Here is a 20,397-nt window from a genome sequence, read left to right on the forward strand (position 1 = left end):
TCACAGAGAAAACATCCCTGACAGAAGGATCAGTGGAAGAAAGGCATTTATGACGACAGAGACAGCAGAGAAGGCAGAACATTCTGGAAGACACACCCTATATGAGCTTTGAGAGTCAAAGTTTTAATTTAGTTTTCTTATTACTTGGGTTTATGTAAGTAGGACTTGTGTTTATTGGAACAGCATACTGGTAGAATTTTGTTCAGTTAGAGAATAGTTAGTAGTTAAGGGGGAATTGTTTGATTTGTCAGTAGTTCTGTTAATTTGTTGACTGTTAGGCTTAAATAAATAAATTGTTACTTGTTGCTTATAAAGTGAATATCAGGGATTTTCTTTCATTTAACCACTCCTTTTTAACAGATTAGGTGAAGTAGGGCAATCTTCTTTGGCTGTTTTGGGTTTAACAATTAGAAGGGGACCTCTACTCCCGCTGAAATGGACTGGGGGCTTGTGTTTCAGTTTTAATTATCAGAGGGGTTCAACCTCCCCTTCATAACAATACTTTTGCGCTATGTTTGGGTAGGATCCCTCAGACCTGTCCCAGTAATGGAAACTCTGCTTTGGAGCATCTATGATATGCTCTAATTACATGTAAAAAGCATGTGTCTCGTCATGTCTCTCTATTTTGGTTCTTTAATTTTAGACTGAACCATAAGACCATAAGACATAGGAGCAGAATTAGGCCATTTGGCCCATCGAGTCTGCTCTGCCATTTGACCATGGCTGAGAGGCATGGCCTTGGAGATATCCCTGAATTGCCTTTGAATCCATCTTATAATACAAAAATTCCCAATATTCCATTACAAACTGTGGTTGAATAAATACTTTGGTAGCTTGCACAGTTTCAGACATCCATCTTCATGGTGCACTGCTCCTGTACAGACATCCTGTGTCCATGTACTGTAGCTAGCAATTCCAGATCTTGCAAAACAACTGAGCAACAGCAATGATGAAGCAAAGATTATTGTAGCATGAAGAGATGGAGCTGGGGTTCATGCTGATTTTCACACAGAAAGCAGAGACTAATCTGTAGAGCAGAAACACTAGGTGCACATGCACCATCAAACACATGACAGGCAGTCTGCTCTGTTCACAAGATGATTTTTTTATGCAATCCAGCACATAATACTAAGTAGCCATTTGTAAGTACAGGAAATACTCGTATTTTGAATCTTTAAAATGATCTTTCTTTATGGGATCTTTTCCTTAAGTTTGAATGTTTGCCAGTCAGATGTTTGTAAGTTGGTGATCCCTGTACATTTATCCTCGACTGATGTTATCGAAAAACAACATCAATTCTTCACCAACACACTCTCTAGCTCACAACTACCTCTCCTTTGTCTCTTGTTATGATCCCTGTAGGGACGAATAACTTCAAAAAATTTGAACTTCCAGTGAATGACTCAAAGGGTCACATAAGACTTCAAATTTTAAGACTTTTGCTGCAACAAACAACCTAAAACTAATATTGGCTAAACTTATACTCCAACGTGTTTTTGCAACAGTGAAGGAGAATAATGGTGAGAGAACTGCAGATGCTGGAGTCAGAGACAATACAGTATGGAGCTGGAGGAGCACAGCAGGTCTGGCAGCATCAGAGGAGCAGGAAAGTTGACGTTTCAGGTCAGGACCCTTCTTCAGAAATGGGGAGGGGAAAGGGAACTCAGGAATAAATAGATAGAGGAAGAGTGGGGCTGGAGAAGGGAGGTGGGATGGTGATAGGTGAGTGCATGTAGGGAGTGGTGGGGATTGGTCAGTGAGGTGGGAAGAGTGGATAGCTGGAAGAGAAGATGGACAGGTTGTGTCAGGTTCAGGGAGGCGAGGATGAGAGGGGTGGTTGGACATGGCAGTGGGGAGATTTTAAAGCTGGTGAATTCCATGTTTAGGCCATCGGGCTGTAGGCCCCCCAGACAGAATATGAGGTGTTGCTCCTCCAGTTTATGGGTGGTGTCTTTGTGATACTGGAGGAGGACCAGGATGGACATGCCACCCAGGGAGTGGGAGGGGAATTAAAATTGTTTGCAACCAGAAGGTGTTGTCGTTTGTTGTGTGCAGAGCGCAGATGCTCTACAAAACAGTCTCTGAGTCTCCGTTTGGTCTCACTGATGTAGCGGAGGCCACATCGGGAGCAGTGGATGCAGTAGACCAAGTTGACAGATGTGCAGGTGAACCCCTGTCTAATGTGGAAGGTTTATTTTGTGCCTTGAATGGAGGTGAGGGGTGGAGGTGTAGGGGTAGGTATTGCACTTACTGCAGTTACAGGGAAAGGTGCCAGGGATGGTGGGTTAGTGGAGAGTGTGGAGCAGATGAGGGAGTCACAGAGAGAGAGGTCCCTATGAAAGGCAGATTGGGGTGGGGAGGGAAATATATCTTTGGTTGTGGGGTCAGATTGTAGCTGGCAGAAGTGGCAGAGAATGATACGTTGGATGTGGAGGTTGGTGGGGTGATAGGTGAGGTCAAGGGGGATTCTGTCTTTATTTTTCTTGGGGGGAGGTGATGTGAGGGCAGAAGTGCAGGAAATGCAAGAGATGCATTTGAGGGCATTTTCAATCACCTGAGGTAAGAAATTATGGTCCTTGAAATAAGAGGACATCTGGGATGTGCGGGAGTGGAACGCCCCATCTTGGAAGCAGATGTGGCGGAGGTGGAGGAATTGGGAGTAGGGGATCACATTATTACAGGAAGGAGGGTGAGAGGAGTTGTAGTCCAGGTAGCTGTGGGAGTCGGTGGGCTTGAAATAGATATCGGTTTCGAGGCGGTCACCAGAGATGGAGACAGAGAGGTCCAGGAAGGAGAGGGAGGTATCAGAAATGGTCCAGGTGAACTTGAGGTTGGGGTGAAAGGTGTTAGTAAAGTTGATGAACTGTTCAATACAGTTTGATACAATTATCAATGTAGCGGAGGAAGAGGTGGGGGTTAATGCCAATGTAGGAGAATAATGGTGTTGCTTCAAAGATAGAAAATACACCATTGGCTTCCCAGTTTTCTATCATTTTTAATATTGATCACCAAAAATTGTGCAGCTATCTTGCCACAAGTATGTATCTTAATACAGTTCCTTCTGCAAATTCAATACTGATTCAGCTTCAAACGTGTACACAATGAACATGACGTTCCTGTCACTTTAACTCTCGTTGGAATCATTAGACCCGTGCTCAGCACCCAATAGTGACATACGTAAGTTCCAGAACTCAGCAAAGAACATTGATCATGAAATCTATCAGGTCACAAAACAACAAGGACGTTTAATCTATGCTTGCTCATGTCATTCAGAAAGGAACTCTTGTCCATTCTACATTTTATCTGTGTCCACCTCTCATTCCAGTATCTATTTCCTAAGTAATTAAAGGGTTTCTGCCTTCAACATCCGACCTAAAAAATTGACATTTGTAACAATAATGTTTTGTTCAGCAAAATACCCTCCTGGAGGTAATGGGCTGCTGATGCTTAGTGTCAACATTCTAATTAATAATGACTACTTAAACGAGGTACCAGTGGAGCTAAATTTTCAGAATTCTCTGTGCTTCAGAACAGATGTCAAACATACTGGAAGAAAAAAGTCTGGGGCTTGGAAAGACTCACCACCCCATGAGGTGTGCAGGCAATTTTTTTTAAAAAGGTGAACGTTCCCATTGGCCTCCCGATCGTCAGTGTGATGGATGGGCAGAGGGTGGGGGAGGATATTGATTGCTTGGGGAGACAGGCTCCCAATGCCAGGCAGCGTACTGGAGTTCCTGGCAGGCTTGCCTTTGACTTTCTGATAAAGACCACCCGATGAAGCGAATCACCCCTTCCCAGGGTTGCCCTGTAATAGAGACCTGGCTGATGTTTTTGAACTAATGTCTTTAAAAATGGGTGGAGAGGGCACTTTTTTTTTGTTATGGTGCCCTCTCAGCCCCAATCTTTCTCCTGTACGAAGGTGCTCCTCTGAAGTTGAAAGGTCTCCAACTTCAAGAGTCGGCATACTGCCCATAATTGGATGGGATATCCATCACCTTACCAATTAAGAGTTCACCTATTTGCAAATCTTAACATCAATTAACTTGTGCCTCTGGTGAACATCTGATCAACTCTCATTGCCCACCTCCACGATGAATGTTCAATCCTCGGTATGTAGACAGGGATTTTATTAACCTTTTCTTAGTAAAGGACTATGGCAGTAAAATGGTCATGTACTTTCTTTCATTCCTGTGTTGGCATTTCATTAAAAAACATGCTGAACTCAATTCATAGACATTTTTATCAACCTGTTATGACACACCTTAGAGTGAAGTAGGACTTAAACCCAGGCTCTGTGGCCTAGAGATAGGGACACTTCCACTGCACCAAAGGACCCCTCAAAACTCAGCTTATATATTTAATAAACAACGTAATCTAGTGGGGATATTGAACATTGCCTGCTCATTAATTTGATTGTCTTTTTATTTATAAATCTTATCAATGTAAAAGCCTCTATTCATGAATGTTTAACTTACAGCTAAATGTTTTCCAGAAGTTAATCATATGATTTTTAATTAATTAAATGTGTATTTTGTTGAAATTGATACAAATATGCAGTTTTCATTTCAAATTATTGTCTTTTTCCTCTGTAGATCTCATATATGTTCATTGGCAACAAAACTGGAATTTTTAAGTGAAACCTCTTTGAAAGCACAATATTATGTTTTACCTTCCAAAAATATTTACTTGTTCTGCATTGATTTGTTAAATACAACATGCTGCTGTTTATCCATTCTATTTTATTTGCAACATTTTGATGTCTTTGCCATACATACTTCTCAACATCATTCCAAAATTAGACCACTGGAAGCTGTTTCAGTTTTCCATGGTTCCAATCTGTCTTTTCTGGAATGCTTTAGACTTTTGTCCCCTTTCATAAACACCTGAGCCTAGATCTTTCCATTTGTCAGTCCCCTACTTTTCTCTGTTTTCAATTCTGACAGGTTTTGCAATTACTAATTGCTGTTAGGGGGTCACTTGGCTGGATACCTGGTTTGCAAGCAGAGTGATGTCAGTTGTTCAAATTCTTCGCCAGTTGAGATTACCATGAAAGGATTTTCCTTCTCAACTTCTTCCCTCACCTAGAGATTCGTGACCCTCAGGTGAAACTATCAGCAGTCATCTCTCTGTAATGAGAGAGCAGCTCTATGGTCCAGGAAGACTGGCAATTTTACATTTAGCAGCTACAGAGTTCGAAATGTCAGCATAAAATAATTCCAAACTCTTGAAGATGTCAAACTGTCAGCTGGCAGAACCTTCCCTATTTTTATCTGATTATCTAAAGCATTTATTCAATGAGATTGCTTGTTTTTCTTAGCGTTGTATCAACTTATGTATTTAATTTTGTTATATAAAAAGCCATTCTGAAATAAACAGCAATTTTAATTAGATTAAGCAAATATCAGGAATAATGCCAAGGCTAACGTTCTCTCTTAAATTAAACAACAACAAGTGTCATATTTTTTCCTTTATTTATTGAGCATTTTGCATTGTCTATTCAGGACAAGTCATATGTTTTTCTCCTCACACCGTCATAGGGTTACACAGCACAGAAACTGACCCTTTGGTCCAACTTGCCCACGCCAACCGGATATCTTAAACTGACCTAGTCCAATTTGCCAGCATTTGGCCCATATCCCTCTAAACCCTTTCTAGTCATGTACCCATCCAGATGCCTTTTAAATGTTGTAAATGCACCAGACTCCACCACTTCCTCTGGCAGCTCATTCCATACACGCACCACCCTCTGCATGAAAAAGTTGCCCCTCAGGTTCCTTTTAAATCTTTCCTCCCTCACCTATGTCCTTTAGTTTTGGACTCCCCTGTCATGGGAAAAATACCTTGTCTATTTACCCTATCCATGCCCTTCGTGATTTTATAAACCTCTATAAGGTCACCCCCTCAGTCTCCAACGCTCCAGGGAAATGGTGCCAGACTATTCTTCCTCTCCCTTTGGCTCAAACCCTCTAACCCTGGCAACATTCTTCTTCCACTCCCATTTTCTGATTCCTTGTTTCCAATATTCCTTTTTGAGCTCTGATATTGAAAACTTGCATCAATTTGGTTTATCATTCGGGGACCATTTAATAATACACTGTGGTCTTCAAACAAAAGATAAGGGTTGAATGTAAAGGATTTTCTCTATGTAAAGTGGCTAGAATATACCCTGGATGAGCGGATATTATTAAGCTGGAGAGGGTTCAGAAGAGATTTATCAGGATGTTGCTGGGAATGGAGGGTTTGAGTTATGGGTAGAGGGTGGATAGGCTGGGACTATTTTCACTGGAGTGTAGGAGGTTGAGGGATAATATTAAAAATGTTTATAAAATCATGAACAGTATAGAAAGCAGGGATGGCAAGTGTCTTTTTCCTATGCTGGGGAATTTCAAGACTCGGGGCATAGTTTTGGAAATTATTGCTTGTGATATCAACAAACATTTTAACATATTCACATGGCATTCTTCTGTCTCTCAAAATAATGGATAAAAGGACATCACATAAGCAAATCAGCATTCATCCGCTAATATTGTCAATAAACCATTTTATGTTGTTATATTTAAAAGATCTTTTCACCTATCATCCTGGCCAAGATTCAGGTACAATATTAAAGTGCTACATTAATAACCAATTTGAGTTTTTGAGACATATCTGTGAAGATTGAGTCATAGAGTCATACGGCATGGAAACAGACCCTTCGGTCCAGCCAGTCCATGCTGACCACAATTCCAAACTAAACTAGTCCCACCTGCCTGCGCCTGGCTCTCCAAACAGCAATTTTAATTAGATTAAAAACATGGCCCTCCAAACGTTTCTTATTCATGTACTTATCTAACTGTATTTTAAACATTGTAACTGTACCCATATCCACCATTTCCTCTGGACATTTATTCTACATATGAACCAGTCTCTGTGTAAAACAAATTGTCCCCCATGTCTTTTTTAAACCTTTCTCCTCTCACCTTAAAAATATGCCCCCTAGTCTTGAAAACCCCCTCACCTTATCTATGTTGCTCATGATTTTATAAACCTCTATAAGGTCATCCCTCAACCTCCTATGGTCCAGTGAACCAAATCCGAGCCTATGCACCCTCTCCTTATAACTCCAATCCTCCACGCCCAGCAACATCCTGGTAAATCTCTTCTGAACCCAGTCCAGCGTAATAATATCCTTCTGTCACAGGCTGACCAGAACTGGACACAGCTATTTGCAGATATTCATAAGACAGAGAGAATTTGTTTGAGAAAGGACAAAAAAGCCAGTGTGAGAACCAAATAAAAATTTGCCAAGTTTGTAATTCCGTACCTCTGAAGTTTTCTCCATTCCGTCATGTCGTTCTACATTTCTGACTAGATTAACCTGCATTTATAATACCTTTTTACTTAGTCTCTGTCTATCCACCCAGCCCATGACTGTTCCATTTGTGTCCAGGACTTTAACATGATGTCAAATGTTTTGTAACCTACATAACAAATATGTATCTTTGGCAGCTACTTCAAGAACATCCCTCTGATATAAACACAGCTGCAGAAACAGAAACTGACTTTCAGATGCTATGACTCAGTACAAAACTAAGCACAGAATGCAACAGACCCAGTGACACGCAAACGACATCACGTTTCATCTGCTTAATTTTTAAACTTTCAACTATTTTGTGATGTGTTTTATTACCTCACACATTGTGGAGGTTGTAGGTTAGGACAATGTTGTCCGTCCATCCCTGGTTGCCCTAGAGAAGTAGGTGGTGAGCTCACTTCTTCAAAAGCAGTAATTCATGTTGTGAATTTATGTCCGTGGAGCTCTCAGAGCCTTTGGCCCAGCAACAGTGAAGAAACAGAATTATAATTTCAAGTCAGGTGTGTGTACACCTTGGAGAGGATCTTGCAGGTGATGGCTCTGTTCATGCATCTGTTGCCCCTGTTCTTCTTGATGGTAGAGGTTGCTAACGAGTCTTGGCAAGTCACTGCAGTGCATGTTGTAAATGGTACACATTGTTTCCACTGTCAGTGATAGAGGAAATAAGCATTGAAGATCATCTATGTGGAGCCAATCAAGTGTCTGCTTTGTCCTGGATGATATTGAATTTTTTGAATGTTGTAGGAGCCACATTCATGCAGCCAAGTGGAGAGTATTGCATCATATTCCTGAATTTTGCCTTGTAACTAGTGGAGAGGCTTTGGGGAGTCAGGAGCTGAGTTACTAACTGTAGAATTCTCAGCGCTGAACTGCTTTTGTAGCTGCAGGATTTTGCCTCTGTTCAATGGTAACCCACAGCATGTTGATAGTGGGAAATTCATTGGTAATGCGCTTGAGTATCAATGGGAGATGGTTAGAGTCTGTCTCCATGGAGATGGCCACACAACCTGGCAGTTGTGTGGCACAAATATTGCTTGCCACTTATCTCCTTGAAACTTATAGGATTCCTAAGGTGCTTGACAGGGTAAACACTGACAGGATATTTCCCCTAATGGGAGAATCTAAGACCAGTGGGCATGGTCTCAGAATAAAAGGATACCAATTTAAGACTGAGATGACAAGGAATTTCTTCTCTCAGAGGGTTGTGAGTCTCTGGAACTCCTTGCCACAGAGACCTGTGGGGGCAGATTCTTTGTGTATATTTAAGGCTGAGATATCAAATTTCTTGCAGATCTCCAGTTTATTTTGTAACATCCAATCCTATCTTGTGGAAATGATACATCAATTGGGACAGGTGAAATATCTAAAGTAATAATGTTATTTTCTGTAATAATGCTTTTTTTTGTTCCTACACTGAATCAAGAAGTGCAGTTACATATTTTTAAAAATTGCTTCTCAGATATAAGCAATGCTGAGAATGCTGCATGTTATCTCCCATTTCCAATTGCCTAAAAACCTGGTACACGTTTTGTTGCTTGTTCTGATGTTAGTCACACCATGGTACTCTATTGAGAATCCCAGTGCACTGACACATCAATGATTTTAAGCGCTGATATATGTCCAAGTCAGGAGGATGTGAATTTTCCCACAAAGTTGCAGCTGTGTTACTTGTCATAAGTAGAGATGGAAATCTGGGAGATGATCTGAAGACAAGCTAGCATGTTACTGCAATTTAGCCTACACATAACATGTACAGCAGCGTAGAGGGTAAGGTGTAAATATTTCTTCATGTCATGGTTGCCGATTGAGTGAACTGATGGGTGGAAAGCTTCTTGAGTAACAGGGCAATTACCTCTGTATAGTGGAATGGCAAACAATCCATCAAGATCCTAACATGAGACTTACAGTAGTGTTTGGAGGGTCAGGAGTTGAGCTGTTTTGCACAGAGTACTCATCCACTGGCCTAGTCTTGTAATCATGATAGCCTGGTCTTGTTCAGCTTGTGGCTCATGGTGATCTCCAGGATTTTGATGAGGGGTACTCAGTAACCATGGTGCCACTAATGGTGAATGGGAAGTTGTTGGCCCTCTTCATGTTGAAGATGGTCCATATATGGCACCAATGTGGTGCAAATCTCACCCGTTATTGACCAGGTTAAGATGAGGTATTACCCAGGGTCTGTTATGAGCTGATTCCTTTTCAGAGGAATTATGAATGGAGCTGCATATTATAGTATTGTAAAGGACCATCCCCACCCATGTTTTCATGATATAGGAAAAGGCACTGAAGAAGTCACTGAAAATGGTAGAATGCAGTTCTTATGGACTCTCTAACTGATAAGCTAAAGCTATGGCCAACATTTCAACAACCATCTTCTTGTCTGACTTCAGCCACAGAAGGTGTTCTCGATAGGTCTTACCTGCGCTGAGTCCTCTTGCTAATCCATCTAATTTCAAAGCAGATTCTAAGATCACACAAAAAGATTTCAAATGTTGCAACAATATAAAGTTAGCTAGCTTTAATGATTTGGAGATGTTACCGCTGAAAGGTATCAAATTGTGTACAAAATGCCCAGGCCAAATGATTAGTGAGAAGTGCTTTGTTTGCCTTAGCAAGGATAGGGGCGAGGAACAAGGGACAGCCATTGCTGGAGACTTCCGTCTGAAGGTCTCCTCATGGTGATATGTTTTCATGGATCAATGACTTGCATTCATTACGATTTTAAAGAGGAGCTGTAAAATAATGAAGAGAAGCAATATAAACTAAGTGGTGCAACTTTAAAGTGAGTGCAGTTACTTTAAAGTGACTTCCATCTGCTAAAAGTGTACAAGGCTGATAAAAACAACCCTAATTTGTCCTTGGCTTGTATCACAGCGACGACAGCTCAGGCAGGGCTTTCCAAAGTAGGGATCAGGATCCCAGGCAGCGTCGGGAGCTGAAATTTTGTGGGGTCCAAAGAGCAATGGGTGCCCTGGAATTCTGACATAAGAACTCTATCAAGGACTAATAAAGTTACCCACTTCTACAAACCCCGGCCCCCACTCCTAGCTATACAGGAGGCCCTTCATGCTAACAGGTCTCCACGCGACAGTTCAGCTTGGGGATTGTGACAATTTTCAAGCCTCAACAATCTGGAAGACCCAATTAAGTTTTGAACACCATGCCTCAGGAAAGCCTTGGAGAGAACACAGAAGATATTTATTTGAATATGATCAGGAATGGGAGGCTTCAGGTATATATAGATACTGGAAAAGCTGAGAGTGTCTCCCTTAGGATAGAGAAAGTTAGGATGGACTTTGTCAGTGTTATTGAAAATCATGTATGGTATCGATTGAGTAAATGAAGACAAATCACATTCCAGTGGCAATAAAATTGGTTTGTAACCAGATTTAAAGTGATTGTCAAAAGAATTAGCAGTGACATTTCTGTGAAACATCAGTCTGAGACAGAGTTAAGACAGTGTGGAGCTGGAGGAACACAGCAGGCCAGGCAGCATCAGAGGAGCAGAAAAGCTGACGTTTCAGGTCAGGACCCTTTAGTGCAATACCGCCAGAGATGCTGTCTATCGCTCCAGGTCCAAGTTGGACATCCATGGATCTATATTAAGACATGTAGGGGATTCTGCTAGTGACACATAAATAAACATAAAAACTGAAAGAACTGCGGATGCAGGAAATCAGAAACAAAAACAAAAATTGCTGAAAAACCTCAGCAGGTCTGGCAGCATCTGTGGAGAGAAAGCAAAATTAATGTCCTGTGATCCTTCTTCAGGACTGGTGATGGCTGGGAAAAAGCAATTGCTTTTTATGTGGAAGATAGGGTGGGAGATGGGGGTAAAGAGTAAATGATAGGTGGAGATAGAGCCCAAAGAGAGAGAACAGTTCGACAAAGCAGTGAATAACAGTTAGTCTAGGAGAATGAATGGCGGTTAGTGGGGACTATTAGTGGCTCACAATGGTAAGTGTGTAATACCAGTCCATGTATAACAAGGCCTGGTGCATGGGGTTTGGGGTAACAACATGGGAGAATGTACCTTAAGCCCTAAAACTGTTGCCTTTGATATTCAGTCCAGAAGGCTGAAAAGTTGCCCAAGTGGAAAATGAGGTGTTGTTCTTCCAGCTTGCACTGAGCTTAGCTGGAGCACTGCAGCAAGCCTGAGACAGAGATATTGGCTAGGGAACAACATAGTGCGTTGAGTCAGTAGTCAGGAAGACAAATGCAATGTTGGCATTTATTCTGAAAGGACTTGAATATAAAAGCAGGGATGTGCTACTGAGGATTTATAAGGGTCTGGTCAGGCCACATTTGGAGTATTGTGTGCAGTTTTAGGCCCCATATCTCAGGAAGGATGTACGGGCCCTGGAGCAGGTTCAGAGGAGATTCACGAGAATGGTCCCAGGAATGGAAAGCTTAACATATGAGGAACATTTGAAGACTCTGGGATTATACTTATTGGAGTTTAGAAGGATGAGAGGGGATCTAATTGAAACTTTCGAATACTGAATGGCCCGGACAAAGTGGATGTTGTGAAGATGCTTCCATTGATAGGAGAATCTAGGACCTGAGAGCACAGCCTTAGAGTAACGGAAAGACCTTTTAGAACGGAGAAGGAGAAACTTCTTCAGCCAGAGAATGGTGAATCTATGGAATTCACTGCCACAGAACGCTGTGGAGGCCAGGTCATTGAGTACATTTAAGACTGAGATAGATAGGTTCTTGATTATTAAGGGGATCAAGGGTTATGAGGGTGAAAGCAGGAGAATAGGGTTGAGGAACTTATCAGTCATGATTGAATGGCGGTGCCGAATGGCCTAATTTCTGTTCCTATGTCTTATGGTCTTATGGAAATGACAGACAATTGGAAGCTCAGGATCTTTTTATACAAATAGAGTGTAGGTGTTCTGTGAAGTGGTCACCCAATCTACCTTTCGTTTCCCCAATGTAGAGGAGACCACATTGTGAGCAGTGAATGCAGTAGATTAGGTTGAGTGAAGCGCAGGTAAAGTGCTGCTTCACCTGGGAGGTGTGTTTGGGCCCTTGGATACTGAGGAGGGAGGAAGTAAATGGGCAGGTGTTACACCTTCTGTGGTTGCAGGGGAAGGTGCTGTGGAGTGGTGTTGGGAGTAAGGACGAGTGGACCAGGGTGTCCCGGAGGGAAAGGTCCCTATGAAAGGCTGACCAGGGAGGGGAGGGAAATATGTCGCTGGAGGTGGCGGAAAGGAGTTAGATTCCTCTGATTTGGATTTATCCTCCCGTTATATGACAGAAAAAGATTCACGAAGCATTCTATTGCTGTTTGTGAGACTTGGCTGGGATCAAATTTGCTGCTTCCTTAACCTAGAAAGTTACCAGGTAACAATTGGTTTAATGATTGGAAGCGCTTTGAGAGGATGAGGACACGAGGCGCTATGTTTGTTTATCTTCTCAGTCTGTGGCTGGTTTTGGAATACGGAGGATGGTAAAAGAAGTTTAACATAATCAAACAAAAAAAAAATCCGTTATAGAGTTATTAAACACCGATTTCGGTATACTGCGTCCGCACCAGAAATGCAAACTGAGGATACAGTTTCTTATTTTGGAGAACCGTTAACTGAAAATAGATTGTATTTAATCGTCATCGATCTATTGACGTGTCCAATAAATCTCTGCCGGTGCACAGAGCCGGAGGTGTTGAATTGGCCAAACAGTAGCCGGTTGGCCCGTGTCGCCTGGGAGTGGAAACGAACCGACAAATTGGAAATGGTCTTAAAGGATGCACTGTGCTCAATATTTGGATTTTAGGATTAACAGCAGATGCGGTTTACAAAACACATTTCAGGCGTGTAGTGAACAGGCGCCAGGGTTAATTTAGTATTTACACATGTCAAAGTGCCCGGACTGTGGAGACTGTTACACAGTGGCACTTCTCTCGATTTCAGTAAATAAACACACAGACACACACACACAACATGGATAGAATTAAATAAACTACTTTCTTAACAATTGATGGATGAAACAACTGATGAATAAAGAAAACAAACACGTTGGATTATAGTTAAAACATTGCCCTAAGCGTGCCTTGTCCTGCTAATTTACAAACTCTGAAATGTAGCCCAATGCTTCGCCAATCTCTGACTTGTCCTGATCGTCAATAAAATGGTGTGATAAACCATGTCACTGAAGTTTAGATTTTTGTTTCTAATTAACCTGCTCAGTGATGTTGTTTTTCCAGTTCTGGGATTCTGAGTGAACTCTTGTAAACGCCGCTTTTAATGACCCGAAACTATTTTGTTTACATTTGGCGAGGTTTTCTTTCAGTGCAGACTCTGTTGTCGGAATACTATTTTAATGTTGCGGTGCTCTTAGATTGTGAGGAAGCCTTGATCCTGCGGATTGGTCTTCCCTGATTGCAAAATCGTTCATCAAGAAATGGTTCAGTCATGTGAAAATTCATTTAAATCTTCCATCTGCATGGTGACAGGTTGAAGAACGTGTCACCGGCCGGAACAGCGGATTGCTTGCTTTTTATTTTACCCCTTTCCTGGTGTTCTCAAAGTAATTTTTTTGTACTAATATCCTTGTGTACCGACCACTTGGCGCCCTCTGTGGGCTCAGTGGTGACAGTGATGCCTTGTGTTGTAATGCACGCTTTCTGACTGTGTGCATTGTGTTCCAGGACCCATAACAACAGCAAAACCACCAAGGAAAGGCATCCCAAGATTTGTCCACATCAAACCCGATCTCCATTTCTTTCCCCGACTCGCTGGTCACACTCCTGGGTGTCACTGCTGCACAAACAGAAGCACATGGTATGACCTTATCACAGCTAGCACCGCCACACGACGTTACATTTCATTGAGAATAAAACAAAACTGGAGAAACTGTGGAGACACAGAGGGGGAGAGAGAGAGAAATGAAGAGAGTGGACATTATGAGTTCTCCGGAACTTTTCACACATGGGCTGGCTGTGATCACTGCCTATAAACACGTTCCCATTGCTGTGGTTATTTCTCTCACTAGTTTCCTTTCAGTCCGGCTCCCTCTGTAACGTTTCCCTGTTGGATCTCGCACAGTAATAATGCTAAATATGTGCTTGCTTTTCGGCATCTGGAGAGAGAATAGGGGAGGGAAAATAAAGTGTGTGTCTGCCTTTCAATACATGAGTATTTGTCGTACCTGTGCACTATCTGTGTGTGGCTGTTTTTTTTATTTCCCCCTTATATATGTGTGCATTGGGCTCTTCCTCTCCCTTATTGGGAGACTGTCGCCTGTGTAGAAGGTGCTCAGACGTTCTGAGAGAGAGAGAGAGAGAGAAAAAGCGCATGCTCAGGGCTGGACTGTTTCCCAGTCAGTCATAAGAGAGAGAGAGACAGAAAGACAGACACACATACACACACACACAGAGAGAGAGACAGACAGACAGAGAGTGTGCATGAGTCTATGTACAATGTCCGCCATCGGTGGGGCCTGCAGTCTCAAATCTAACACCCAAAGCAACTCCCCACTTTGCATCACTTGCCCCTGAGGCCTGTCTATCTCTCTGTGAGTGTGTGTGTGTGTGTGTGTGAGAGAGAGGATGGCCGCTTCGGTAAGTAAACCGCAGCTCCACAGTTTCTTTACTAGCCCATTGCAACTGACAGGCTGGGAATCCTGCGGGGAGAGGGTGGGGGGTGCGGTTTGTTCTTTTTCCTTGCCTTGCGTGGAATTTCAACCCCCCCTCCTTTGTTTTTAATGTTGTTGGCATTATTGCAAGGAAAAGGGGCCAAAGCTTTGCCGGTGGAAAAGGGGAAAGGGAGAGGGAGAGATTCGTGAGCCTCTGTTCCCCACCCCCCCCCCATCCCCGCCTGTGTGTCTCTCTCTTCCCCCTGACGCTGTTTGCCCGCCCCGGTCTAATGCGCTGTCCCTCTCTGTCTCAGTGTGCCGCTGTTCAGGTTAAACTGGAGCTAGGCCATCGGGCCCAGGTTCGGAAAAAACCCACGGTGGAGGGTTTCACCCACGACTGGATGGTCTTTGTCAGGGGTCCGGAGCACAGCAATATTCAGCACTTTGTGGAGAAAGTCGTCTTTCACTTGCACGACAGCTTCCCCAGACCTAAGCGGGGTAAGAATTCAGCAATGGGACAAAATGTATTTTCTTTTCTTTTTCCAAAGCTGTGTTCTGTTAATGTGTGTGTATGTTTTTTTTGCCGCTGCGGGTCATAACCTTACTGCGTTCATTTTTCAACTCAGGTGTTTTCAAAGTGTCCGTCGGGGTTTCTAAAACAATAGGAGCAGGGCATTTGCAAGCTTCCACAGTATTGTTCTGCTTGTGAGTCACTGTAGTGCTGTCGTGATCTTTTGCCTTTGCTTTGAGCTTCATACTATTGGGTGTAGATCTGCCCACAACCGAACTGGCAAAATTTGAAATAGCGAACTTCTGTGTAGCTTTTTACAGCATCAATTGTGTTAGATTTGAAGTTGCGTTTGTTACTGTAACACAATCTGCGCCGCAGAGAGTAGCAGCAGAAAGTATTACTGTACGTGTTTGCTACCGTTCTGTACTATGATTCTACTTTTTATTAGACATCTGGGATTATGACTGGGCATTTTTTTAAAATTAAGTATGAGGAAATTAGTTTATTTACCGAATACAGGCAATAACCATTCACAATTACCCTCTGGCTCGTCGGTTTCATGGTTTCAAGAAACACCCACTTACGGCCGGAAACTTGTGTTTAAAATTGTACCAAGTGCGACAATGACGAACAAAATATTAGCGGGAAAGGATGGGGACGCTGCATTTAAAAGAACGCTTGCCTGCAAATCGCGAATTTGTAGATGTGAAATCCCAGATATTGCAGGCAAATCTGAAAATACCTCGCATATTTCTAGGCATCTGAAAGGAAAGCCCCCTAATCAGATTCGGGAACTCTTTTTGTCAAGCTTCGTAGAAGTGTCATTTTACACAGAAAACATGATGGGGAGTCGTCTCAGATGTTCTCAGGATCTGATGGATTTTGTTTTATGAACCCGCGAGTTAATGTTTAGGGCTGGGTTGGTGGTCCCTGTTCTGCCAAGTTGTGGTTTCAGGTAAGCAGATCAGTACGTTGTTGACAATCGTGTGATTTGAGCTTCGTGCTTGTGAATGCAAAACTCAGAAAGGCTTTGTTTTGTGTGTATGTGTGTGTGTATGAAAGAGAGACAGAGAGAGGGTGTCAGTGGGATTGTGTTAACTGTGTGTTAGTTTGTGGAGATGTGCTGGCCGCAGTCCCGGCTGGTTGCTGCTGTACGCAGCGATAAAGAGACTGGGTTCACCGAGCCAAATTGAGAAGAAGCCGACTTGATCTTTTCTAATGTTAGAACTATCTTTAACCACAAAGCATTTTGGTATACTCAGTGAACTGCTGTGAAAATTTGGCGCACCTTTTTGGGCGGAGAGTGTCCCCTTAATCAGATCTTGATGTCTTCTTCTGAATTAAGCTGATCACGTACATTTTTTATAAGTTGTGTTATTATTTATGTTGGAGTCCTAAGGGCAGAAAGTAGGCCAGTTGGCCCATTGACTCTTGCTGGCTGTCTAGCTCAATCCAGTAAATCCCATTCCCTGCACTTACTCCCTCAGTTTATTTCCTTCAAGTGTCCATTTAGTTCATGTTCAAAATAACTTATTGTATCTGTTGACTTCACCCCTGTAGGCAGTTTTTAAACCCCATCTTTCCTGTTCCGTTGTACTGAAGGTCTGGCAGTTGTTCATTTAACTTAATGTCCCTGAACTGGATGGGAAGTGGCTGTTCCACAGGTTTAACATGTTCTTTCTGCATGTCTTTCTTATGATTTTTGGATTGGTTGGGGATTCAGACTTGTAGCTCAGTCATGTCACTTATTGTAAGTAAACCGGGAACTCTCCTTTTTCTGGAGTCAACTGTTTGTCACTCTGTTTAGCTAACTTCGCATGCTTCTCAATTTGTGTATATACTTGATGAAGAAAGGAGGAATTGTAATGGTTCAAGGTATCAGGAAGAGATCAGAAGGCCTGAGAGATTCATTCATTCACTAACTCATTCATTTTATGAAACGTGGAACTTAACAACATTCCATGTTAGTTAAATTAGATTGTAGCTATGCTTGATTAATTATCAATTGATTCTGAGGTCTTCATGGGAATACAATAGCGTAGTAAATCTGAGACGGATAGCTCTACATTCACTCTTGTTTGTTATGGTAACTTAACTCCTTTCGAACTTGTCGAAGGACCTCTGGTGTTGTATACTTTGATAAATAACACCTGATATAATTATGTCACATCAAGTGAGCCTAGTTGCTGTATTTGAACCTATAAAATTCAAAGTGACAGGCAAAGCAATTTGTATGTTAACCAATTGCATGTGCAGGATGTGGCAGTAGTAGCTCTTCAAAAAATAACGTGTGGATGCCTGAATTTGCAATAACTTGCGTTTTTAGAATACCTCATTTGTAGGCCTAAGGCACTTCACATATCAGAAACTGAATCGAGCAGCTCTAGATTGGTGAAGGAAAAGTTTAAGTGAGTTAAGAAGCAGTGAGTTAAATGTGTTTGTCGGGAGGGAGTTGCAAGGCTTAGACGTTAGAAGAAAGTAGGACTCTAAGTTATGACTGGAACATAACTTGCAGAGCTATGATGGGGTACAACCATGAAGGGATTGTGAGGAGGTCAGGAATTGTAGAATCTAATGCCTACTGAGTTGAATGAATGAAGGTTGACAAACAATAATCCACCGTTGAAGTGTTTATAGGGAGGATCTGAAAGGTGGAGATGAAATTGTTTTAGTAATTGAATCGTCAGGTAACAAAATGTGGATATGGATTTTACAAAAGTGAGAAGAAGCAGAAGTGGAAATATGCAACAGCATATGGGACTTGGAGAAGAATGTACAGAGCTGGGGCTCCAATATTTGTGGGAGGATATGTGCTATATATTAAGAACAATAACTGCAACATGCACAGGGTTATTTTTGGTGAAACCCTCTAGATTTTGTTTATGTCAGGGAAATTATAAACTGGTAATAAGGACAAGACTGACTTGTAACCAGGGCAGAAGGTCATTTGTACTGTGCTACCATCTGGAAGGGAAAGAGCAATAGACTCCTGGGGATAGGGACATCAAGTGCAGGGTGACAACACGCAGAGAATGAAACACACTGTTGAAAGAAGGAAGGATAGGGAGAGAATTGCTTTTGGGAAAGCGGGGAAGAGAGGGGGATGTACTAGGAAAGGCAAAGATCTTTGGATGTCTGTACAGTTAAACAGTATGTTCTCTGTCTGAGTGAATGACACCTCTGAAGACTCACCAGCTTATGTGTGTGTATAATATAGAAACACCATATTCTGATGTGCCATTTTTGTTACAATCCATTTTGCACAGAATTGCCATTCATAAAACAAAACTAAATATTTTGTTTTTCAAATGTCTCAAGTTGCTTGAAGCTTCCACATATGTAGCACTTCGCACAGTAAGCACTATTAATGATACTAGAATCTTTCAAATAAACACTACTGTAATTGGATACAGTAGTGAATAGAAATGTTATCTGTAAGAAGAACAAACAAATATTATTATTTATAGCACCTGATGTCTTCTGAGGATCTGAAGTGCCACTCAGTTGCTGAATTAATTTTGAGGAGTAGTCATTAATTACTGCATTTACTTGTTTAACAATGTAGGAATCTGTTTTGATAGCATTAGTTGAGGGAGAAAGAGAGAGCTTTTCAACCTTGGAACTTTTAGCTGCCAAGTGTTTGAGTTTTGATTTTTTTTTGGGGAGAGGTGCTAAACTGCAGATCGAGTTCATCTTGATTGTACTGTTGTCTAAATTCTCATTCTACATTCAAAGCTGAGCTGTTTAAATGTATCATTTTTGTTTTTGGCCAAGTCACCAGAAGAACTTGCTTGCTGCCCTTTGAAAAGGCGCACAGGGAAATTTGTCTCCCTGAAGAGGTAGACTTAGTGCTTTGTCTGAAAGACCCGTACTGACCCTGATAGAACTGAACTTTCTGAAGGGTACCTCTGATAAATGCTAGCTACCAACCCAGAACCTATTTCCAAATTTCCTTGTGATAAGTGCCTGTATTTTAGGGAAATTCCAGCTGACGTTGAAGAAATAACATTTTAAATAGAAAAAAGGGCATGAAATCTTTGCAGAATATATTGAATAGAAATGCTGGTCTCATAATGTTGAACAAAGGGCTTTCAAACATCACCAGCAATTTTGTTGCTTAAGATTTTACTTTTATGAGATGGCTTTCTTGACTGGGATTTTTTTTTCTTCTAACTGTAATTGAGTAAGAGGGAGTGTTTCAAGCTTAACTTGAAGCTGCCAAATATTTGATGAATCTTGATTTCTATTTCATGGCAAGACTGCATATCAAGTTCATCTTGATTGTACTATTGTGTAAATTTTGAAGTTGCTTATTCTTATTCTACATTCAAAGCTGATCTGCTAAAATGTATCATTTTGTTGATTCATAACACGGACCTGGAATTGAGTCAAATTTTTAAGATCGAACCTAAGAATACTGCCTTTTATGTGACTTCTTCATCATGTTATGTTCCTTTTGGCAATAGGATCTATCCGATAAGCACAATAACATCCTTTCTTAAAAAATCAAATTAAATAATGGTAGTTAGTGTTTTAGAACTGCTTAAATTGCTTTGTTCATTGAAATTCAGACTTTATTACAAATGCCAAATGCTTGAAATACATAACCAGTTAATCAGCATTCTTAATTTGAGGTTATGATCATTTCTAGGTTTATCCCTCAGAATTAAAGGCACAGTTCGCTGATGACCGGAAACAATTGTATTCCAATGTCAGAAAAACTTTAGCCTTGTGATTGGCAGGAAGGAGATTGAGATATTTAAGTTGATCATTTTCCACAGGATCTGGAGAGTTAGGTATAGGCCAAACTGTATCAAGTTCTGGTATACTGGCAGGTAATTTATGTGCTAAATCTTCGAATTTCAGAGCTCCTTGGGAAGACGTTGACATGTTCAAACTCTAGTGCTACAATGTGTTTATAGACTCATACAGTACAGAAGAGGCCCTTTGA

The 20,397-nt window shown here is 41.6% G+C and overlaps 2 protein-coding genes across 3 annotated transcripts in view; both read left to right on the forward strand.

Annotated features, from left to right (window-relative positions):
* Positions 1–655, forward strand: part of LOC125487639 (focadhesin-like) — a 22,470-nt gene extending 21,815 nt beyond the window's left edge. Inside the window, exon 8 of the mRNA XM_048619564.1 lies at positions 644–655. Within this exon, the coding sequence (XP_048475521.1) occupies positions 644–655 (12 nt within the window). The remainder of the gene's footprint in view (positions 1–643) is intronic.
* A 13,956-nt stretch (positions 656–14,611) lies between these two features.
* mllt3 (MLLT3 super elongation complex subunit) overlaps positions 14,612–20,397 on the forward strand; it is a 133,070-nt gene continuing 127,284 nt past the window's right edge. For both annotated transcript variants that reach the window (XM_020527289.2, XM_020527291.2), the window contains exons 1-2: positions 14,612–14,921; positions 15,250–15,433. In XM_020527289.2, coding sequence (XP_020382878.2) covers positions 14,910–14,921; positions 15,250–15,433 — 196 coding nt within the window. In that variant the 5' untranslated portion in view covers positions 14,612–14,909. The remainder of the gene's footprint in view (positions 14,922–15,249; positions 15,434–20,397) is intronic.

This window comes from Rhincodon typus, chromosome 3, assembly GCF_021869965.1.
Source record: "Rhincodon typus isolate 14 chromosome 3, sRhiTyp1.1, whole genome shotgun sequence".
NCBI lineage: Eukaryota > Metazoa > Chordata > Chondrichthyes > Orectolobiformes > Rhincodontidae > Rhincodon > Rhincodon typus.